This window comes from Manis pentadactyla, chromosome 1 (assembly GCF_030020395.1).
Source record: "Manis pentadactyla isolate mManPen7 chromosome 1, mManPen7.hap1, whole genome shotgun sequence".
Taxonomy (NCBI): Eukaryota; Metazoa; Chordata; class Mammalia; order Pholidota; family Manidae; genus Manis; species Manis pentadactyla.
In genome coordinates this window covers 36723471-36748534 of record NC_080019.1, presented here as the reverse complement: position 1 = coordinate 36748534, position 25064 = coordinate 36723471, and the positions used below count along the sequence as shown (strand labels likewise).

Below are 25064 nucleotides of genomic sequence, written 5' to 3'. Positions count from 1 at the left end.
GTTTTAGGTGAAATTACTTAATGGGCTAGTCTGAAGCTAAGTTTAGTGTCATATAGAATAATTAATGAAGGCAGTTAATGCCTACTGATGATAGCTAAGAAAAAAAGTTAGTTCCATGGAATGTTGTAAAAGTACTTTCCCTGGAGAAATTCATGAATTAGACTAAATATTATATGTGGTCATAGTTGACACACAATATACAGACCTAATCCATTTTTTTTCCAATATGTTTTACCAGCTATAGGGAAAAAAAAAATCCAATTATGGCTCTCAGTCCTCCAGGGATTGGATTCTACTTTCCAACCATATCTGAAAAGTGAAGCCTCACCTAATAGCATCAGGTAATTGGCTGCCACCTGCATGTCCTCTATTCTTGGGTAATATGAGAAAAGTGGTCGGATAATTTCATTCCACTTTCCTCACTATTTAAATCTCCCCAAACTAGCACCAAAAAGGATTAGTTGCCATTTGGAATGTTTGATTCCTTTCCCACCACCCTCTGCTGCCCATTCTCTATATTTGTGAGTGAAAACTCAAATCAAGATTCTTTAGTAATTTTGCTCAGAAGATGAAGTTACTGGCCTTCTCAGAGTAAGGGAAGTCAAGGCCATTGTAAAGTATGACTGCCATATTCTCAGAGGGTCATTTCTGACCCATTAGCTCCTTCCCTTTCTGGGCTGGAAATCTTAGATGCTTGTTTTTAGAATGGTGTGTCTACAATTTAGTTTTTACTAGGGTATATTTTTAATGTTTTGTGCTGCTCATTTGAGTATTTTGTTTCACTGAGCAATCTTATTAGCCATACAGATGTTGATGAATATGAATATAAAAATGTTCTTGTAATAGATAATAATTGCTCCTTCATGGATATTTCAGAAATGTAGTTTGGACCTTGCATTTCTTTAATGCCATAATCATGAGTATCTATTATCCAGAATCATAGTAATGTTGTTCAAGTCTGGTGGTATATAATTTCTATAGTAATGCCCTGTCTTTGATTCCATGCAGTTAACATTTTAAAAAATTGTATTGTTAGCCATTCTCATGAATATTCAGAACTTTGCTCAGTTTCCTCACTATTTATAGATGAAAATTGATACAGAAAGTGATCTGCCTGAGGTAGTGTAAGGGGGGAGGAGAAGAATGAGAACTAGTAACAAGTAGATTCTTGTGTGCTATATCTTTAGTACATGTACAGACATCGCTAACAACATTGGAATTTGATCGTTTGAACTTCCTTTTTACTTGTTTTCTGAATAATGTAGAATATTTTTGTCATGGTAAAGGATGATTGTATCATCTAATGTAAGCTTTCTTCAATTTTATTGGCTTAGACCATTGCCTTTTAATAAAGCTTTTGACTTGGAACTGTAGAATGTGTAGGAAATAAATGATTGCATTTCTTCAGTTGTTGAATTTCAGTAGTGAAAGGAAAGGAGCGACACACAGCAGCAATTCACCGGAGAATTCCGCTTTATTAGGGAAAGGTGCTGGGTTCTATAGGAAGGGGCATGGGGTGATTGTGATGTTACTTCTACGGGGCTGGTGGCTAGTGGCTAGGTGCTGGGATTAGGGGGACGAGGGGTGATTGGGGTTCAGATGGCGCCGGCGGGAACCGAGGACCCAGAAGAGAAGCAGGAATTTCGCCATCTTATGGGTGGGGGCCCTTCATTCCCCGCTTTCTGCTCTATGGGGTTGTGGACGTTGCTTTCTCTCTGACTGCTTCCTGCTGAACGGGGGCGGAGAAGGGAGTGAGGGCTTGAGGACTGGGAGGAAAGGGTTGATAGGACTCCCCACACTAAGGACGAGTAGATGTGGACTTCTTCAGGTTGGAAATCAGTGAAGGTTCCCTGTAACCATAGGTTGAGGACTTGTTGATTCTAATGGTGCCAGGAGGATACGGGTGCCAGAAGCCAGGCATCTGCGGCCATTGTTTCCAGGAACAGTTTCCAGCGGAGAGAGGGGTCCATCTCAGCGTGTGGTGAGGAAGTTACATGAGGGTGAGGGATTTTCTGTGGCTAAAAGCTGGTAGTTCCTGAGTAAAAGCTGGTTGAAAGTTTGATTAGAGATTTTACCAACTTGGGATTTGATAAACTTTACAAGGCAAGAAGAGACAGACGAGGAGAATGATTATTATAGGGCCTGCAATGGGCCAAAGCCAGGTAAGGAAGGGGTTTGTTAGTACTGAAGAGAATGGGTTGGAGGAGTAATACTGTGGGTACCGGGAGTTACCCATGTAGTGAATGGCGCAAGACCAGTAGGAACATCCCCCGTAGGTGTCTGGCCATCACCTGCAACAGGCTTGTTTTTGGTCATAGAGGAAGCAGAGGTAGGGAGAATAAAGGTAGCTGCTAGTGAACACTTCTGTGGAGGGAGGAAAGTGGAGGTATAAAGGCTCGGAGCAGCCTTTCAGAGGGCAGTCTGATGTGGCAATGAGGGCAGTAATTTTTGTTTGATGCTGTGTGTAAGTCTGTCTGACTTTGAATCGCCATACAAAGGAGGCTGGGGTGGTGGGGAAGACAATAGGAATGAGGGAAAAAAGCGAGAGAGAGCGAGGGAGCAGTAAAGGAGGAAAAAGTCATGATTTGGGTATGGATGGCAAAGGGGGTGAATGGGATTTTGGAGGAAAGAGGACAGTAAGGTCAGGAGTCTGGAGTGAGGGAGAGTCTGTAAACTTTTGTAGGTTAAGAGATCCTTTAGGTGATGTGGGGACAGAATGGTAAGGGGCGCCCCGAATGTCAGTTTATGAGCTTCCTTCTGCAAGAGCTGTCCAGCAGCTAATGCCCATAGGCAGGGGGCCCATCCCCAAACTGTGGGGTCTAACTGCTTGGAAAGATAAGCTACTGGGGCAAAGGATGGGCCATAATATTGGCCTAGGACTCCTAGAGCTTGACTGGACCTCTCATGAATGTATAATGAGAAGGGCTTTGACAAATCAGGAAGATGGAGAGCTGGGGCTTCCACAAGGGCTCGACGGAGCTTAATGAAGGAGTGTCGGGGTGAGGAGGATAATGGTTCTTCAGGGGGGCCCTTGTTGAGGTCGTATAGGGGTCCTGCCAACAGGGAGAAGTTAGGGATCCACGCTCTCAAATACCCAGCCAGTCCTAGAAAGGAAAGGATTTCTGTCTTGGTTTTGGGAATGGGCAGGTCAGAGAGGAGCCATTTTCTGTCTAAGGTAATGGACTTTATTTGTTGAGATAGAAGAAATCCGAGGTAAGTGACAGAAGGGGAAGAGATTTGAGCTTTGACGGGGGATACCCGGTAACCTCTGGAAGCTAGAAGGTTAAGTAGGGAGGCAGTGTCAGGTTGAGACTGTTCCCACGAGGGACTGCAGAGTAGAAGATCGTCCACGTATTGTAATAAGGTGGACTCGGAAGCCTTGTGGCAAAACTGTGCAAGTGAGTTGTTCAAAATGTCTTGTGTATGGGTCCGTCCAGGTAAAGGCGAAAAAATCTTGGGAGGAGGGGTCCAGAGGGATAGAAAAAATGCGTCCTTGAGATCTAGGACTAAGAAGTGGGAGGCCGAGGCAGGGATCTGCGATAAAAGGGTGTATGGATTTGGGACTAAGGGATGGATAGGGACGATGGCCATGTTGATGAGGCGAAGGTCTTGGACGAGGCGGAAAGATCCTTTGGTTTTTCTAACAGCTAATATGGGGGTATTAAACGGGGATTGAGGGGGTCTGAGGTAATTTTTGTTTAAAAGATCTTAAATGATGGGTTGGAGGCCTATGAGGGCTCAAGTGGTTAGGGGGTATTGGGCCTGACAGATATACTGAGAGGGGTCACGTAATTTGATAGAGGCAGGAGGACATAGAGCCACGTAGGTTCTTGTAATGTCCCAAACTTTGGGATTTACAGGGTGTATGAGGGCGGAACTGGAGCTTTCATTGGGTAGAAGGGGGTCGTCGGCTATGAGGGCCATCAGAAAGGGAGTACTGGGGGCTGTGGGAGTGGATATAGTTATGGAAACATGGAGGAGAGAAAGGATGTCCCGTCCTAGTAAGGGGATGGGACACTCGGGCATAACCAGGAAGGAGTGGGAGAAAGGTATGGGATTGTCTTGGATTGTGCATAAAAGGGGGGGGTTTTAATGGGAAAATCTGTTTACCTCCTACCCCGACTATAGGAGTAATGGCAGGTATTCTCGCAAGACTGAGAAGGTGGCTCCTGTATCTAGGAGGAAGGAGATGGGGCAACCATCTACTATTAGAGTAACCCTGGGCTCCTGTTTGGTGATGGAAATGGTCGGGTGAGAAGCCCCCGGGCCCCGTCAGTCTTCTTCTGCCAGCCCCACTACGGCGGGCTTAGGATGGGGGTTGTTCGTGCAGCCTCCCCTTCGGGTGGCTGGGCAATCAGACCTCCAGTGGCCCTTTTTGTGGCATCTGGGGCATGGGGTGGTAGGAGATCTGGGGGAGGGGCACGCCCTTGACCAATGTCCTTCTTGTCCGCACTTGAAACAAGCTCCTGGGGGTGGCTTGTTTGTAGAGGGGCGCCCAGGTTGTGGTTTTATCAGCTGGGCCAACATTTGGAAATTGGCCTGATTAGCCTTTTGTTTATGGCGTTCTTTCTCCTCCTCCCGCTTATGGAAGACTTTAAAGGCCACGGTTAGGATCTCAGTCTGTGGGGTAGCAGGGCCCTGTTCTAACTTTTTGAGTTTAGCTTTAATGTTGGGATAGCTTTGAGCTAGGAAGTATGTCATAAGGACATGTCTTCCATCAGGCGTTTCTGGGTCCAGGCTGGTATACTGTAATAGGGCTTGAGTGAGGCTGTCTAAGAACTCAGAGGGAGTTTTCTCCCTCCTTTGAATTATGTCTTGGAGCTTTTGAAAATTGACTACTTTACGAGCTGCGTTTTTCAGACCTGCTATTAAGCAGCAGGCGAAGGTATCTCGAGAGTGGAGACCGATGGCGGTGGGGGACTGAAGGGTTCTGGCTCAGTCTGTGGGGGAGAAACAGGTGATGGGGGCAAAGACGGAGGAGGCTCCTGGGACTTAGAGGGGGGCTGAAAGGCTCAGGCTTGAACTGCAAGGGGGGTGAAGTGGGGGAGGAGATGGTGGTGGAGGAAGGGGGAGGGGCTGTTGTAGGAGAGGAGGGGGAGGTGGCGGCGGTGGTGGAGGAAGGGCGAGGGGCTGTTGTGGGAGAGGAGGAGGAGGCCGCGGTGAAGGCAGAAGAGGGCGGAGGGGTTGTAGGAGGGGGAGGGGCTGAAGGGGGAAGCCTGTATGGTGGAGGTTCGTCGGCTGGGTCAAAGGTAATCGAGGAGGGACTGGGAGTGTGTGGAGGGGAGGGAGATGGCTTGCAGGCTAGAAGAACTTGGGGCGGGGAACAGGTGGTGCAGAGGCTGGGATTTTTGAGCTAGGAGGTGAAAAACTTCGGTATAGGGAATCTCCTTCCATTTTTTTCAGGCGCCGGCAGAAGTTAAAGAGATCGCGAGTGATGTTAGGATCAAGAGTTCCCCCTGCAGGCCATTGGTTGTTATTGTCTAGGGGGTATGTCGGCCAATCTTGGGAGCAGTATTTACGGAGGAGTTTTGGTTTTATATCAGGCGTCAGGGAGAGGGTGGCTAGATGCTTGAGCAGGCATTCAAGAGGTGAGCTTCCAGGGAGGGATGAGGAGGCTCCCATGGCTAAAGGACAGAGAAGGAGACAAACAGGGGAAGATGAACGGAGATCCTCGGACTGGGAGCAGACCGCAAGGAGACAAAGGGCGTCCCCGATGATCCTTGGGGGTCTGCGGAAACTCGTATACGAGTCGGTTTCTAGGAAGTGTGGGTCGTCACCCAGACTTCTCTAAGAAGGCAGAGTGCTGGAGTCCGAGGTACCTAGTAGTAGGAATTTTCGGTGGAAGGAATTTTCGGCAAAAGGAACGGAAGGAGGGGTGGGGGGGGAAAGGGAGCGTTCTCATCCGCAAAGGAGTCACCTCGTTTATGGCTGTTGGAGGGGGGGGGCCTGAGGGTCCGCCGCAGCCGTGAAGGCCTAAGGCAGGGAGAATTCCCACCTTGTCCCCGAGCGTCAGGGCCTTGCCGGACGATCACAGTCAGTGGCGCTGCAATAGGTCAGGGAAGAGCGGCCCGCTCCGGGGGAAAACTTACCCAAAGGCCAAAGAGGAGTGGTGAGTGTGATGAGCCAGCGCCGGAAAAAGGGGATGAGGGCAAGCTGCTGCTGGTGTCGGGGGAAGATGTGGCCCATTTGGGGTGTCCCGTCTCCCTGGTTTCGGCACCAATGAAAGGAAGGGAGCGACACACAGCAGCAATTCGCCGGATAATTCCGCTTTATTAGGGAAAGGTGCTGGGTTATATAGGAAGGGACGGAAGGGGCATGGGTGATTGTGGTGTTACTTCTACGGGGCTGGTGGCTATTGGCTAGGTGCTGGGATTAGGGGGGCGAGGGGTGATTGGGGTTCAGATGGCGCTGGCGGGAACCGAGGACCCGGAAGAGAAGCAGGAATTTCGCCATCTTATGGGTGGGGGCCCTTCAAGTAGTCCTTTGATAGATGCTGTGATGTGCCTGGGATTTATTTCCCTGTGGCCTTTTTTTTTGCTGATGATTGAAATGAAATATTTTTCTTCCTTGACTACCCTTTGTTATTACAAGTTTGAATAAATAAGTCCAGAAAAAATATTTTTTCTGTTTTTTGATTCTGAATCAGTAAACATAGTATTTTTGTTTAGATGACAGCATAGATATTTATCTCTAGGTACACATACATCCAAAACAGGTTTTTAGTTTCTTTTTAATTTTGGGAAATAACAATGATGAAAATAGAGACTTATCACAAATCTTTGTTTCCCAAGTGGAGTATTTGGTTTAGCATTAAGACTTCATACATGTTGTTACAATGCGGTCTTAAAATGAGACCTGAATTAATGACCAAAAATAGGTTGGTGCTATTAATACCTAGGTATGTTTTATAATGGAGGACTCTGTATGTGTGAGAATGTAAAGCAGTGCTGTCCAGTAGTGGAGGGAATGCAGTGATGGGAATGTTCTATATTGATGCGGTCTTAGTTACTGTAGGTATTGAGCACTTGAAATGTAACTAGCGCAACTGAAGGCTGCATTGTTCAAGTTTAATTAACTTAATTTAAATAACCAAATATAGTCAGTGTCTAGTATTGGATAAGCAGAATAAAAGGAGTCTTTCCTATCCAATCCACTTGTCCATATTTTTTTTATTGAAGTATAGTTGATACACAATATTATATTGGTTTCAAGTGTACAGCACAGTGATTCAGCAGTCACACTGCACTTGTCCATCTTTGCATAAGGGTTGTAGGATAATCCAGGCTTTATAATCTTCCTAACGTGCAGCAAATAGCCTTCTTGCCTTTTATTTTCAGTACACTAGGTTTTTGCTTATAATATGATGAAGAATCTGTCCCAAGTTTCCCTCATCACCTCTACATTGAATTTTTTAGTTTATCTGTATGCCTTTTACTTCTAATTCCTTTATATCTCATGTACACTGACTGTCCTTTGGTATGTGTTTTGACCATTATTGTTTCCTTTTTTGTGGTGTGTGTAGTTCTCTTTCTCTTTTCGGTCCCACTCATGGAAAAGCAAGTGATTGATTTTTATTTCCTTAAAGGAGATTATGAGATTGAGCAGATTTATACATTATCTTACCAGGAGCAGCTGCTTTGTTATCAGGGTGCCAGGTGTTAATCTTATCTACTAATCTAACATTGTAATAATGTTTGCTGCTGCAAACCTGAGGTGTCTGTGCATCCAATCTGGGCAGTGAAGCTTTCTCAGAAGCCTGCATTTTTTACTTCCTTTTACGAAGATTGGGGTGAAGTCTTTTTCATTTCTTGATGATTCCCTTTTGAATTCTAGCATAAATGTTCATTATCTGATTTTGCTCTGACTGTAAGACCATGACCTGTTCTCACCTCTGTGCTGGTCATTGTTCTGGGTGCTATAGCAGTGAGAAAGGCTTACCAAGTCCTAGTTATTACTGGATTCATTGTCTAGTTAGGACAATGAACTTTAAGCAAGTAAACAAATAGGCTGTTAGACAGTAATGTGTTTACAGGAAAAAAAGCAGTGGAATAATTTGATAAAGAGTGACTAGGTTTGGTGGTGTTGGTACAGTACTTTAGATTTAATAGTCAGGGAAAAGACAGTGATATTTGATATCCAGCGTCAAGACAAGATCTTATATTGCCCTGTCTGACATGGCAATCCAAGGAACTTGCCCTTTGAGCCTTCTAAAGTTATGTCTCTTCGAACCTGCCAGAAATCTTTATTGAAATCACATCCCTTAGGTGAATTCTTGTCGAGGGAGTTTGGAATATTTTTTCCCTCACTATCCTTCTTGTCTCCTAGCATGCTTATTTAAAAGGAACAAATACACCTTTTATCCCTTGATTCAGTCCCCAAAATGTCTGCCATTTTCAGAGCAAATATACCGCTTGCCTTAACTAGGCAACGGTTAACTCTGTAAGAGGCTCTTAACCTGGAACTGTACAAAGCTGGTTTCACTTACTGATCTTAACCTGGAATTGTACTATGCTAATTTCACTTACTTTTTATGAGGTTTATGTATACTATTTAGTTATTTATACACCTTTTGTGTTCCTACAGTATTTGATATAGAGATTTCATGTACTTTTATAGGTAGGTCTGTTACTGTGGAGAGTAAATGTAATGTCTTCATTGGCCTTTGTTAGTAATGCTCAGAAAACTGAATGTACATTCTTATGTTACATGCACAGGTACTGTGATCACTAAACTGGAATTGGAGATATGGTGGTCATCACAGATAACAGTGTCTGTCTGTTTTTATTCCTAAGTTTGGTTCTACATGAGATCAGTGATTCTTCCCATTTGTAGGCAAAACTTTTCATTCTGTTAATACATAGGTTGGAAACAGGGTAACAGCAGGAGTTTAAAGGACCTCCCAGATAGTTTTTTACCACAGTATAAGTCTCTGCCTCACTGCAAATATCCTGGCTTTTTGTATCTTTCCTTGTCTTCCTCATGCTACGTGATCCCATAGACATCCTTAGAGTAGAACATCAGGACTTCTTCAGACTCATCAGACTCTGTAGACTGACCTCAGTTTATAGTAAATTATGTTATAATGATCTCAAAGATGATGAAAAAGCATTTAATAAAGGTCATCATCGTTTCTGATTTAAACACACACAAATAATAAAAGATGGATACTTTCTTAATCTTATTAAAAAGAAATTGTAATAAAAATGCATCCATTTGAATAACATTTGAAGCATGCCCACTATCATCACAGTGACTTGACACTTGATATTCTGAAAATGCCAGTCAATGCCATTTGAAAAGTAAAAAATATGATGTACTAATATTGAAAAGGAGGAGGAGGAGGAATTATTTTTGAGAATATGGTAATATGGTGAATATAGAAGAAAATCACTAGACATAAATTTCAGCATGATGCTTTCTTTTATTTAAGTAACACCCTGTAAAGGATCCATTTATAATAGCAACCTAAGATATTTTATAATAGTAAATAAAGTATAAAATGGCTTCAAGTAAGTCTAAGGACTGTGTAGGACCTATGAGAATCAGTAATTAAGTATGATTTTAATCAGTACTAATAATATTGATAAGGACAAAATGGTTTTAAAGGTTATCTCGTAAAATAAAAATATACGAATGAATAGCTAGAAAAATTCCCAGGGGAAAAATATTGATGGAGTGAGTAAGGGAACTATCCCTTATTCAAAAATATTAAAACATGTTATGAAAGGTACAGTTGTTAAAATTGTTTAGTACTGATACTGAAGTAGATCAGTAGAGGTAGTGGAAATTTCAGTAAAAACTCCAAATATATAAATATGTTTAGTATTATGTTAACATTTGTTTTTCAGTCAGTAGGGGAAAAGAGGGATTATTCTACAACATGTGGGGATAATAGACTAGGAATTTTGATAAAGATAATGCCAGTCTCTGCCTTGCTTTTATGCAACAGTAGTTGAAAATGTCAGTGAATTTTAAGTGATTTTGGTATAGGGAAGGTCTTTCTAAATGTGATACAAGTCTGAAAAGCCAAAAAAAGAAAAGATTGATATATTTGACTACATAAAAATTAAAATGCCAAAGTTTGTTGAACAACTGAAATGTTGAAAAACATGCTGAGAGGTAAGGGAGTGTTCATATTCCCAACATACTTGATAAAGTGCAGATGTTCTTAAAACAAAGTTATCTTATAAATTAATAAAAAGACATACCCCCCACCCCGCAAAAAAAAAAAAAATTGTAAAATGTTCAAAAAATTTATCAACACATTCAGATAGCCAGGAAACACGCAAGGATGTCCAGTTGTCCTGATTAATAAATAAATTCTAATTAAAGCAAGATACTATTTTAGACCTACCAGACTGGGAAAGATTTAAAGTTTGCTTCTCAGTGATGGCAAGGATGTAGAAAAATCCCTCATTCATCGTTTGTGAAAGTGTGAATTGAAGTAACCTTTTTGAAAATAAATTTAGCATCTGTCAGAATTGAAAATGCTCATCATTCCTTTGGATCAGCAGTTCTACTTAGAAGACTTTATCACAGGGGTTCACAAAGATGTATGTAGAAAACTGGTATCATTCTGTTCAATGATAAAATCTGGAGCAGGTAAGTGCTTTATTAGGTGACTGGTGTACTAAATTATAGTACATCTATACAGTGGAATACCATGAGTGTTAAAATTAGGTATTCATGTTTTAATGTAGAAAGATGTGTGAAATGTAATAGGTAAAAAGGGTAGTTTGCATTTCAAAGTGGATAAATAGAATATTAAAAAATTAGAAATGTAAAGTTTATATCTGCATAGTAAATGTATTTGAAAGTTACACTAACAATAGCTAGCTATGGAGAGAAGTTGGGAGGTTGTAAGGAATAATGGGAGAATTTTTGCTTTTTCTTTGCATCCTTCTGTAGTACTTGAGTTTTTCCTTTTTTGTAAAACAGAAACGTATTACTTTTATAATTTAAAGCTAAAAAATCTCAACAGCATGAGGATTTATATATGTACTGAACTATAGTTATATTGCATGGGCCTTTATTCCTAATAGAAAATACAAAATAAAGAGCTTTCATTGTGTGGTCAACCAGCATTTATTTTTTAGAGTAACCTTAAATTCTGTGCCTTTGTGCTAATGGCATGTGGTTGGTTTGCCCTCCAACCCAGTCTGGAGGTTTTCATAAAAGTTCTAACAGTGCTTTCTCTTTTGAAATCTCCCTACCTTTTCTTCAACACATTCCTGACTTTATTTACCTACTGGGCATTATCACAGTCCAAAAGCAATGAAAGTTTTCACTTTGAATCTTACCATAATTTAGGTAGGTAACAGCAGATTTCATCACCATGCTTCTGCTTTAGAAATGCCACTCGCTATACTTCTAAGAGGTGCCATTCACAGAACCAGAATCAGTGTGAGATCTCTATCACAGTTGCTCTCTAAAATATCATTAAAGCTCTCCTGTCTGCAGTCTCACAACATTATAGTTCTTCAGTCTTATATTTAATAGGGTTTAGGTTTTCTTTAACTAAGAACTTCTTTAACAAGGTTATTCCATACCAGCTGTAACAATTGTACTCCCTTCTTTATTTTGATAAACACATGGACCACTTTCTAACCATGGTCTTGCAAAGAAAGGACTTGGTATATTTAATATGATAAAATGACAAGTGGTGGTCCTCTTCTAGAAAGTGCTTAGAAAAATTCTGACATATAAAAACACAGTAATTTCCTCCAACACCAGACAGACTAACCATACAGAGGTAAATCTGCATTGAGTTGAGATCCTTAGAGTTTGCTTTTATTAGTAATCCTTGATCAGAATATGACATCTCCCAGAAGCAGGTTGTACTCTAACTCTGGTTATATAATTTTGTTAAATGTTGTTTAAGAAGAAAATGATTAACCACGATACACGTTCATCTGCAGTACACTATGTTTTTTTCTGACATTTCTCCATTTCTTTTCAATATTTTCCCAAAAATTATCTTCTTCAACATTTCTCCAGAAATTGTCTTTCTTTTTTTTTTTTTTTTTTTTTTTTTATTGAAGGGTAGTTGACAACAGCATTGCATTACATTAGTTTCAGGTGTACAACACAGCGACTCAACATTTATATACATGATATTTCTAGGTACCAGGTATCACCATACCAAGTTGTTACAATATTTTGACTATATTCCTTATGCTATACATTACATCCCGGTTACTTATTTATTTTACAATTGGAAGTGTGTTTATATATATATATATATATATATTGTGAGGGCATCTCTCATATTTTATATATATATATATTGTGAGGGCATCTCTCATATTTATTGATCAAATAGTTGTTAACCACAACAAATCTCTGTATAGGGGGGTCAATACTCAATGCACAATCATTAATCCACCCCAAGCCCAATTTTCGTCAGTCTCCAATCTTCTGATGCATAACGAACAAATTCTTACATGGAGTACAAATTCTTACATAGTGAATAAGTTACATGGTGAACAGTGCAAGGGCAGTCATCACAGAAGCTTTCGGTTTTGTTCATGCATTATGAACTATACACAGTCAGTTCAAATATGAATATTCATTTGATTTTTAAACTTGATTTATATGTGGATACCACATTTCTCTATTATTATTATTTTTAATAAAATGCTGAAGTGGTAGGTAGATACGAGATAAAGGTAGAAAACAGAGTTTAGTGTTGTAAGAGAGCAAATGTAGATGATCAGGTGTGTGCCTGTAGACTATGTGTTAATCCGCGCTAGACGAGGGCAGTAAACATCCATGTATGCAGAAGATTTCTCTCAGAACATGAGGGGGGAGGTTCTAAGCCTCACCTCTGCTGCTCCCCATTTTCTCACCAGATGGCCCCCTGCGACTGTGCCTGTCTTAGGTTGTTCCTCCCTTGAGGAATCTTACCCGTCTCTGGCTAACCAGTCATCTTCCGGGGCCATACAGGGAAATGTTAGATTGGTAAGTGAGAGAGAAGCCTTATCGTTTGAAAAGGTTAGCTTTTTACTTCTTTGCATATTTATGCCCTGTGGCTTCTATGCCCAGCATTTGTCTTGAGGTGTCTTTACCACTTGGAAGAATTATGATACTCGGTAAATTCGACATGTGGCACGAGTTCTATTTAAAGGTTGTGATTAGGTAGGAAGAAGAAAAGCTACAGAAGTAGCAGGCAGAAGAAAACCTGGGAAGATTGATTATTTCTTTGACATATCTTCTTGTAGAGTAACTTCAGCATGGATAGGTTTTAAACGACTAATTAAATTGTGCACACACATTAACATAATAGGAATATAGTTACCTAACCAAAGCATACCTGTAATTACCAGCCATCTCCAGTGAAACCAAGAAAACCAGTTAGGCACCTTAGGCCTTTGTGAAAACTTATCTATGATATGGTGGATATTGTCCGACTGAACTTAAACAGTCTGAGAGAATTCAGATAAACTAGAACACCCCATTCCTGGGGACTGTTCATATCCCATATGTTCTTTTAACGATAAATAGTCTGTGGTTGTAAGATTTTGGAGTGCTACAATTTGCACTTCTCCTAATTCTTGGTTGAGTTCCAACAGTATAGATCCAGTCCAATTTTTGTTTTACTGCATGCACAGGCCAGCCTAGATATCTCCTTCATCTTTCCCATGGCAAGTCCAGGAACTGGTGGGATGAGTGCCTCTACACCTGTGACAGTGTGTGGATCTTTGTTGAAGTTTTTTTTTTTTGTTTTTGTTTTTGTTTTTTTTTTTTTTCTGATCATCTTCTGTCATGAGTCTTCCCGAGAGTGCTGATGTTGGAAGTTCTTTTTCATATCGTATCTTAGTTCATTTTTGGGGTAGCCCAATTAGGCTTTGATCCTCTGTATAAACACAAACAGACCCTTTGCCTACACATTTATATGTCCTTTATATCATTGTGTCGAACTCATTAGAGGTCACCACATAGGAACTGCATTTTTTTTTTTTTAATCATTAATCTACACTTACATGACGAATACTTTGTTTACTAGGCTCTCCCCTATACCAGGTCCCCCCTATATACTCCTTTACAGTCACTGTCCATCAGCGTAGCAACCTGTTGTAGAATCACTACTTGTCTTCTCTGTGTTGTACAGCCCTCCCCTTTCTCCCACCCCGCTATGGATGCTAATCTTAATACCCCCCTACTTCTCCCCCCCTTATCCCTCCCTACCCACCCATCCTCCCCAGTCCCTTTCCCTTTGGTACCTGTTAGTCCATTCTTGAGTTCTGTGATTCTGCTGCTGTTTTGTTCCTTCAGTTTTTCCTTTGTTCTTATATTCCACAGATGAGTGAAATCATTTGGTATTTCTCTTTCTCTGCTTGGCTTGTTTCACTGAGCAAAATACCCTCCAGCTCCATCCATGTTGCTGCAAATGGTTGGATTTGCCCTTTTCTTATGGCTGAGTAGTATTCCATTGTGTATATGTACCACATCTTCTTTATCCATTCATCTATCGATGGACATTTAGGTTGCTTCCAATTCTTGGCTATTGTAAATAGTGCTGCGATAAACATAGGGGTGCACTGATCTTTCTCATACTTGATTGCTGCATTCTTAGGGTAAATTCCTAGGAGTGCAATTCCTGGGTCAAATGGTAAGTCTGTTTTGAGCATTTTGATGTACCTTCATACTGCTTTCCACAATGGTTGAACAAGTTTACATTCCCACCAGCAGTGTAGGAGGGTTCCCCTTTCTCCACAGCCTCGCCAACATTTGTTGTTGTTTGTCTTTTGGATGGCAGCCATCCTTACTGGTGTGAGGTGATACCTCATTGTAGTTTTAATTTGCATTTCTCTGATAATTAGCGATGTGGAGCATCTTTTCATGTGTCTGTTGGCCATCTGTATTTCTTTTTTGGAGAACCATCTGTTCAGTTCCTTTGCCCATTTTTTAATTGGGTTATTTGTTTTTTGTTTGTTGAGGCGTGTGAGCTCTTTATATATTCTGGACGTCAAGCCTTTATCGGATGTGTCATTTTCAAAGATATTCTCCCATACTGTAGGGTTCCTTCTTGTTCTATTGATGGTGTCTTTTGCTGTACAGAAGCTTTTCAGCTTAATATAGTCCCACTTGTTCATTTTTGCTGTTGTTTTCCTTGCCCGGGGAGATATGTTCAAGAAGAGGTCACTCATGTTTATGTCTAAGAGGTTTGTGCCTATGTTTTCTTCCAAGAGTTTAATGGTTTCATGACTTACATTCAGGTCTTTGATCCATTTTGAGTTTACTTTTGTATATGGGGTTAGACGATGGTCCAGTTTCATTCTCCTACATGTAGCTGTCCAGTTTTGCCAGCACCATCTGTTGAAGAGACTGTCATTTCGCCATTGTATGTCCATGGCTCCTTTATCAAATATTAATTGACCATATATGTCTGAGTTAATGTCTGGGTTGTCTAGTCTATTCCATTGGTCTGTGGCTCTGTTCTTGTGCCAGTACCAAATTGTCTTGATTACTATGGCTTTATAATAGAGCTTGAAGTTGGGGAGTGAGATCCCCCCTACTTTATTCTTCTTTCTCAGGATTGCTTTGGCTATTCGGGGTCTTTGGTGGTTCCATATGAATTTTTGAATTATTTGTTCCAGTTTATTGAAGAATGTTGCTGGTAGTTTCATAGGGATTGCATCGAATCTGTATATTGCTTTGGGCAGGATGGCCATTTTGAAGATATTAATTCTTCCTAGCCACGAGCATGGGATGCGTTTCCATCTATTAGTGTTCCCTTTAATTTCTTTTAAGAGTGACTTGTAGTTTTCAGAATATAAGTCTTTCACTTCTTTGGTTAGGTTTATTCCTAGGTATTTTATTTTTTTTGATGCAATTGTGAATGGAGTTGTTTTCCTGATTTCTCTTTCTGTTGGTTCATTGTTGGTATATAGGAAAGCCACAGATTTCTGTGTGTTGATTTTGTATCCTGCAACTTTGCTGTATTCCGATATCAGTTCTAGTAGTTCTGGGGTGGAGTCTTTAGGGTTTTTTATGTACAGTATCATGTCATCTGCAAATAGTGACAGTTTGACTTCTTCTTTGCCAATCTGGATTCCTTGTATTTTTTTGTTTTGTCTGATTGCCGTGGCTGGGACCTCTAGTACAATGTTAAATAACAGTGGGGAGAGTGGGCATCCCTGTCTAGTTCCCGATCTCAGCGGAAATGCTTTCAGCTTCTCGCTATTCAATATAATGTTGGCTGTGGGTTTTTCATAGATGGCCTTTATTATGTTGAGGTACTTGCCCTCTATTCCCATTTTGCTGAGAGTTTTTATCATGAATGGATGTTGAACTTTGTCAAATGCTTTTTCAGCATCTATGGAGATGATCATGTGGTTTTTGTCTTTCTTTTTGTTGATGTGGTGGATGATATTGATGGACTTTCGAATGTTGTGCCATCCTTGCATCTCTGGGATGAATCCCACTTGGTCATGGTGTACGATGCTTTTGATGTATTTTTGAATTCGGTTTGCTAAAATTTTGTTGAGTATTTTTGCGTCTACATTCATCAGGGATATTGGTCTGTAGTTTTCTTTTTTGGTGGTGTCTTTGCCTGGTTTTGGTATTAGGGTGATGTTAGCTTCATAGAATGAGTTTGGGAGTATCCCCTCCTCTTCTATTTCTTGGAAAACTTTAAGGAGAATGGGTATTATGTCTTCCCTGTATGTCTGATAAAATTCCGAGGTAAATCCATCTCGCCCTGGGGTTTTGTTCTTTGGTAGTTTTTTGATTACCGCTTCAATTTCGTTGCTGGTGATTAGTCTGTTTAGATTTTCTGTTTCTTTTTGGGTCAGTCTTGGAAGGTTGTATTTTTCTAGGAAGTTGTCCATTTCTCCTAGGTTTCCCAGCTTGTTAGCATATAGGTTTTCATAGTAGTCTCTAATAATTCTTTGTATTTCTGCGGGATCTGTTGTGATTTTTCCTTTCTCATTTCTGATACTGTTGATTTGTGTTGACTCTCTTTTCCTCTTAATAAGTCTGGCTAGAGGCTTATCTATTTTGTTTATTTTCTCGAAGAACCAGCTCTTGGTTTCATTGATTTTTGCTATTGTTTTATTCTTCTCAATTTTATTTATTTCTTCTCTGATCTTTATTATGTCCCTCCTTCTTCTGACCTTAGGCCTCATCTGTTCTTCTTTTTCCAATTTTGATAGTTGTGACATTAGACCGTTCATTTGGGATTGCTCTTCCTTTTTTAAATATGCTTGGAGTGCTATATACTTTCCTCTTAAGACTGCTTTTGCTGCGTCCCACAGAAGTTGGGGCTTAGTGTTGTTGTTGTCATTTGTTTCCATATATTGCTGGATCTCCATTTTGATTTGGTCATTGATCCATTGATTATTTAGGAGCGTGTTGTTTAGCCTCCATGTGTTTGTGAGCCTTTTTGCTTTCTTTGAACAGTTTATTTCTAGTTTAATGCCTTTGTGGTCTAAAAAGTTGGTTGGTAGGATTTCAATCTTTTGGAATTTACTGAGGCTCTTTTTGTGTCCTAGTATGTGGTCTATTCTGGAGAATGTTCCATGTGCACTTGAGAAGGAGGTGTATCCTGTTGCTTTTGGATGTAGAGTTCTGTAGATGTCTATTAGGTCCATCTGTTCTAGTGTGTTGTTCAGTGCCTCTGTGTCCTTACTTATTTTCTTTCTGGTGGATCTGTCCTTTGGAGTGAGTGGTGTGTTGAAGTCTCCTAGAATGAATGCATTGCATTCTATTTCCTCCTTTAGTTCTGTTAATATTTGTTTCAGGTATGTTGGTGCTCCTGTATTGGGTGCATATATATTTATAATGGTTATATCCTCTTGATGGACTGAGCCCTTTATCATTATGTAATGTCCTTCTTTGTCTTTTGTTACTTTCTTTATTTTGAAGTCTGTTTTGTCTGATACCAGAATTGCAACACCTGCTTTCTTCTCTCTGTTGTTTGCTTGAAATATCTTTTTCCATCCCTTGACTTTAAGTCTGTGCGCGTCTTTGGGTTTGAGGTGAGTCTCTTGTAAGCAGCATATGGATGGATCTTGCTTTTTTATCCATTCTATTACTCTGTGTCTTTTGATTGGTGCATTCAGTCCATTTACATTTAGGGTGATTATTGAAAGGTATGAATTTATTGCCATTGCAGGCTTTAAGTTTGTGGTTACCAAAGGTTTAGGGTTAGCTTCTTTACTGTCTTACTGTCTAACTTAACTCGCTTGTTGAGCTATTATAAACACAGTCTGATGATTCTTTATTTCTCTCCCTTCTTATTCCTCCTCCTCCCTTCTTCATATGTTGGGTGTTTTGTTGTGTGCTCTTTTTAGGAGTGCTCCCATCTAGAGCAGTCCCTGTAGGATGCCCTGTAGAGGTGGTTTGTGGGAGGCAAATTCCCTCAACTTTTGCTTGTCTGGGAATTGTTTAATCCCTCCTTCATATTTAAATGATATTCGTGCTGGATACAGTAGTCTTGGTTCGAGGCCCTTCTGTTTCATTGCATTAAGTATATCATACCGTTCTCTTCTGGCCTGTAGGGTTTCTGTTGAGAAGTCTGATGATAGCCTGATGGGTTTTCCTTTGTAGGTAACCTTTTTTTTCTCTCTGGCTGCTTGTAATACTTTGTCCTTGTCTTTGATCTTTGCCATTTTAATTATTATGTGTCTTGGTGTTGCCCTCCTTGGATCCCTTGTCATGGGAGTTCTGTGTACCTCTGTGGTCTGAGAGGCCATTTCTTCCCCTAGTTTGGGGAAATTTTCAGCAATTATTTCTTCAAAGACATTTTCTATCCCCTTTTCTCTCTCTACTTCTTCTGGAATGCCTATGATTCTTATATTATTTCTTTTAGATTGATCACTCAGCTCTCTTAAAATTCTTTCATTCCTGGAGATCCTTTTATCTCTCTCTGCATCAGCTTCTCTGCGTTCCTGTTCTCTGTTTTCTAGTCCATTAATGGTCTCTTGCATCTCGTCCATTCTGTTTTGAAGTCCTTCCAGAGCTTGTTTTATTTCTGAATTCTCCTTCCTTAGTTCTTGCATATTTCTCTGCAAGTCCATCAGCATGGTTATGACTTTTGTTTTGAATTCTTTTTCAGGTAGACTGGCTAAATATCTCCCCAGATTCCTTCTCAGGGGAAGATGTAGCAGATGCTGAAGCTGTCTGGGTTAGTCTTGTCTGGATCATATTTTTTTGCCTTTTCATGTTGACAGGTGCTATTGACTGTCAGCTGGGAGGGCCAAAATTTTCACTTGCTACTGGCCTTTCTTTACTGGGGCAACTGCGACCCCTAGTGGCTTGTGTTGGGTAATTGCGTGTAGAGTGGGTCTTTGTGTCTTGCCTGGCCGGGAGGGAGAAATTTCCCTTTCTGTGGGCGGAATTTGTCTCAGGCTGCTTCTCTGCTTTCGCAGCGCCCGGTGGGGTAATGGATGGGGGGGCTGCTTGACTGTTTGCCTCCGTGAGGGGTCTCAGAGCTGTTGCCCAGGGGGTTAGTGCACCCGGTTTTCCCTGTAATTTCCAGCTGCTGTACTGTGACCTGGGTTGTTTCCGTCAAGCTGTTAAGTCCCTGTCCCTTTAAGACTTTCAAAAAGCCCCCGCTTTTCTTTGTCACAGGGGCATCAGCTTCAGCACCCGCTCAGAGGTCTTACTCCCTGTTCCCCCAGTATGCAGGGCCCCCTGGGCATGTACTGTGTCTGCGCTCTGGCCCGGATGGCTGGGGCTGGGTGTTCGGCAGTCTTGGGCTCCGTCTCCCTCCCGCTCTGCCTATTGTTCTCCCGCCGGGAGCTGGGGGGAGGGGCGCTCGGGTCCCGCTGGGCCGGGGCTTGTATCTTACCCCTTTCACCAGTCGCTGGGTTCTCGCTGGTGTAGCTGCAGTCTGGCCACTGTCCTGCGTCTTCTGGTCTCTCTTTTAGGGCTAGTTGTGTTTGTTGTATTTTCAAAAGTATATATGTTTTTGGGAGGAGATTCCCACTGTCCTACTCACGCCGCCATGTTGGCTCCGCCCCCAGAAATTGTCTTTCTTCTCCCATACTAACTCCTAACATACCATTAATGGGATCTTTGCACCTTCTTAAGGAAAAACTTCCTTCTAAGAGTTAATTATAATCATTTGGAAAAGTTCAAGAATAAAAGCTCTGTTTATTTAATATAAAGCCCAATGGCAGTTTTATTCCTAGATTTCTCTTCATCTGTACTTCAGTATCTAGTTTCTATAGCAACTGAGATACAGTTAGCAGCTGGGGCAGAAAACTGAAATCTTCAGATATAAAGAAATTTAGCTTTTAACCTAAAGACAGAGATGATATGAGGTAACACCCTCTTTTTTTAACACCCTCAGCTTTTTGGGGCTGAATCCTACATTGTTTCTCAAGAATTCTGTATTTTTTCCTGAAGAGGTCAGATTTTTCTTTTCTTTTCATACAGCCCCAGAAAAGACTGCTGCTTCTCTGTCCTGCTACTTAATCTCAGTCAAATTAATTGATAAACCAAATGAAGACAGCTAAGAGAGAGAACCCTTCTGTGGAGAAATTGTAGTGACCAGTGGAATTGTTTTTCTTTGAATGGAATGTCTCTGAGAATTATGTGTCTGAATTGTTTCTTTTCTTTACCTTGGATTCCTTAACAGTAACTTTTCTTTTTGGTGTCTTGTTGAAGTGTGACTAGAAAAATCTAGAATGATACTTTTGTCTGTGTTCTTAGTCTTGCTGGAATGAGGGTGTAGACACTAGACCAACTGTGTCCCTTATCTGGGTAGATGTTGGAGGTGGAAGAAATGCTGTCAGACACTAAAAAGAGATGGCATAAGTACTTAGTGTTGTATCTTCATAAATGTGCGTATTACGTAAGTGTGTATATTACTCCCATTTTTTTTAAGTTGTTAAAGCTGGAGGAAAATTAATACTTTTTTATATTACAGGAACTACCTTCTGTTGAAGAACTCACTATTATTTTGCCTGAAGATATTGAATTAAAGCCTCTTGGGATGGTCTCAAGTATTATTGAACAATTATGTATGTAAATTTTATCAATAAAAATTATTTATATCTAAGCATGTATACTAATTGAATCAGAATTTGTGACTACTGAATTTTCTGTGAAATATGTAATAACACTTGATTTTTATACTCATTAAGTTGGAACAAATAAATTCAGTTCTTACACAAGTAACCATAAACACATAGTCATTATAAACATGTCTGCTTTTACTGATATGTTTCTCCAGAATGGTCTTTGATTTGGTACATTTTTTTATTGCTGTTAAAATGCTATAAGTTTGGTGGTGAAACAACACAAATTTATTACTTACAGTTTTGTGAATAATGTGGATCTAATATGGGTCTTGCTGGCCTAAAATCAAGGGGCCCACTGGGGCTGAGTTCTTTTCTGGAGGCCTTAGGAGAGAGTGTGTCCTTGTCCCTTTCAGCTCCTAGGGGCTGCCACATTCCTCAGCTGGTGGCCCACTCCATCTTCAAGGCCAGTGATGCAGCTTCTCTGTGACACTTCTTCCATCCTCACATCTCTCTGGGACCACAGCCTGCAAAGGTTCTCTGCTGTTAATGACTTCTTAGATTTGGCTGTATGTGCATAACCCAGGATAATCTCTACATCTCAAGGTCCTTAACCATAATCACATCTGCAAAATCTTTTTTTCCCCAATTAAGGTAACGTATTCACAGGTTTAGGGATTAGGATGTAGATATCTGGTTTTTTTGGCAAGAGAGGTGTTATTCTGCCTACTGCCTTTGATTTTTATCATATAAATGTGTAAATTTTATCATATAAAATGTTCAAAGACTATCAATAAAAAATACATACTAGTTATAAGATCCTTGATTTCATGAAATCTCTCCACTTCTACCCAGATGGATAATAACTGGTTAGCCTCTCATATTTTCCAAACTGAAGAAAGAAAGAAAGGAAAACAAACCAGCATAACTTCTAGAAGAACTACAGAATACAAAGCCATATCCTCTTTTCATTTTTGGGTTATTTGAATTCACAGATTTTTTTTGCCTAACATACTAATACATGTATTTTCTTTTTTATGATTTGGTCCAAATGATGATATTTAGGCTTATAAGACCAAGCAGTATTTACCAATTTTGATTCATTCAATTTTATTCCCAACACCTTGAGAATTTTGTTAGTCTATCAGGATGTGTTAGTTGAAACAGTATCTTTAAAAATTTCCATATGTATCATATTACATTTTTTTACTTGAGGATAAAAATTATGACCTAAATTTTTTCTACATATATCAAATCTAATAAATTCTCAGCTCACACTAAGTAATCAGGTAAATACTTGTTTGACTGGCTTATGCATATTATTAAATACTGTAACTAAAAGACTAGTAAATGTAATGACTCAAGAATCATAGTTTTAATAATTATGATTTTTATAAAAATATTTCACTTTCATTGGAATTTTGGTTAATTACAGAAGTACAAAATTATGTAAGTATTAATTTTTTTAAGTATTGCTGTAGGCACTGTTAAAGGTCAAAAGAAAAAATCCAAATTCTACGAATTACTCATACATCTGATCATAACAGCAAGTGACTTGAATTTTTCTGTGTCCTGTAAGTCCTGTAAACTAAAAGGGCTGGTAGACTAGGTCTTTTTCTCAATTCAAAAGCTCTGTTTGATTTTTTTCAACTCTGAGTTCTATTCTCAGGTGTATCTTACTAGAAAGTTAATGGTAGCTGCATTAACTTTAAGGCCTTTCCTATACCAACTGCACATTGAGGACTAGAAGAAATCTACAATATTTAATTCTGTTATAACCCAACAACTTCATATTTTATCCCATTAATATCAGTATTAACATCCAGACCAAGCCAATTCAGACCAAGTTAACAATTTTAATAATCCAAACTAATGTATTTCATTTCCCAAGTGGACATGACATTCTCTGTGTAATGTGACAGAATATTCTTGCTTGTTGCTCTAATTTTCTAAGAACCTATTGTGATTTTTTTTCTCTTTGCTGTGGTAGCTCTGTTGTTTAACATTTGTGGCACTTAACAAGAATTGAAGATTATGCTAGACTTATAGTGCTGTTTGAGGTAATGCTCTTTTGAGAAGGGAAGTGATAAAAATTACTGTGAGCCCTATCATTCTTGACCTGATCAGGGGAAGATCCTTTTGTGAATTCTTTAATTTTACTTTCTTCATATATCAATTAGTAATTGGCTCTTTGTAGAAAAGAATTTCTAGAGAGAGAAAGAAAACTAATTTCTTCTAAAGCAGGAGTTTTATGATTAAATGTGATTGAACTTTTTTGGGTAAAAATTACTTAAGAAAATGCACACAGCTTGAATTAGTTGAATTTTTAATGGACGATTAAAATTTTCTGTGAGCTTTTTATACTTTCACTTTTTTTATTGGAATTTTATTTTCTGCATTAAATAAAAGTATGTAGAGTGTATTTCCCTGAACTACTTGGTAATAGACTGTTTATCAGGAAGTTACAGAGGTATATTACCTCATGTTAAATTTCATTTTAAATTATGCTTGAATTAAAGCCTAAACCATTTAAATTTTACATTATCTTCTGATTAAATCTTGAAGTAATCTGTTTTGTTTCATTTTTCAGTAATAATTGAATCTATGACTAACCTACCTCCAGTTAATGAGGAGACGGTAATTTTTAAAAGTGATCGAAATGCAGCAGGAAAGGTTTGTAACTTCACATCCTATACGTTATTCTGTTTCTTTGTTGATTAGTTTTTCTGACTTTCCCTATCTGTCCTAATAAGAGCTTATTAACTTTGTAGGAGAGCAATCTAGAGCTTAATTCTCAATTTCTTTAATATTTTGTGTCTGTATATTGGTTAAATACTGCTTATTGCGCTTTGCCGCACGAGTCATTAAATGCATCTGTACAGAATTCTTTCCTAATGTTTGTCAGGTAGGCAGTGGATTTACATGTTGAATAGACACAGTTCCCCACCCACCCTCCAGGCACTTGAGAGAGTTGCGTGCAGGAGACCTTGCATAGTGTAGTAGTTCTGACCCTTTTTGTTTGGTGAGTCCCTTTGAACAGGCCTTTCAGAACTTTTTGGACTTCAGCTTCCTCAGGGAAGCTGAGAGTGGAATCTTTTTCATGGAAAAGGATTTCTGTGATAGCAGTAAAGTGTCACCTTCTAGGGAACTCTGACTATGTGTACTTTAGAACTCTCTATAAGCTTGGTTCCCTTTTAATGTTTTACTAAAGGAACTTCCATCCTTAATAGGGAAGAATTCAATTCTGAGCAGTTAGCAGAGGACGTTAAACCTTTAAGATCAAGAATATAAATACCAACCAAGTGTTTTTTTGTTTTGTTTTGTTTTTTTCCTGGCAGTAAGAACAGAGTTTTATCCACCTCTGTATTGCCCACTGTATGCACAGTGCTTTGTTAAATTACATGTGCTATGTGTTTATTAAGTTGAAGATAAACAAGGAACCAGCTGCTATCTTTGGAGAAGCAGCTTTCTGGGGTTTAGTTTTTCCCAGAGAAGCAACACTTAGCTTTTGTTGTTCTTGTTCTGGGAAATGCAATTAATTAACATTTCATCAGAAAAAAGCATGTTTTTAACTATATTATTGGGTCACATGACTTCCCTTTTCTCTGCCTTTTCCTACTATTCTAACACAAATTAGAAAGAAATTAGGTTTTTATCAGGATCTTGCCACCTTATAATATCTACATATGTTTTTTAGGTTGACAGGCTAGTTTACCAGAGAGAAATTAGTCACTTAGGACTGCAAAGCAAGCAGTGGCAGAATTAATGGAGCCTATAGCTAATATTTTTTGTCAATTCTTGAGAAAGTTTATGAAGGGGAGAAAGACTCTTTAATGCCTGAAGGATGGTGTACTTCTTCCCTTTGAAATATCTAGGCTTAGTACTTTTCTTTCAAGTATGGGTATGGCCAGTGCCATTTGAAAGGGGTTTGAGATACCCTCAGAGAGAAGAAGAATGGGAGTGAGTAGGTGACTGGACTGTTGGTGGCTCTCCATGCCACTGGTATACTTCTTTCAGAGAAACCGTATTTTGCACTGGTGCAAAACCAAAACACTTCTTGCTGTCCTCAAGAAACTAGTAGAAAAGAGGGGAGAA

At 39.7% G+C, this 25064-nt stretch overlaps 1 protein-coding gene across 1 annotated transcript in view; it reads left to right on the top strand.

Annotated features, from left to right (window-relative positions):
* NAF1 (nuclear assembly factor 1 ribonucleoprotein) overlaps positions 1 to 25064 on the top strand; it is a 69091-nt gene that overhangs the window by 16640 nt on the left and 27387 nt on the right. Inside the window, exons 3-4 of the mRNA XM_036892291.2 lie at positions 20879 to 20972; positions 23560 to 23642. Coding sequence (XP_036748186.2) covers positions 20879 to 20972; positions 23560 to 23642 — 177 coding nt within the window. The remainder of the gene's footprint in view (positions 1 to 20878; positions 20973 to 23559; positions 23643 to 25064) is intronic.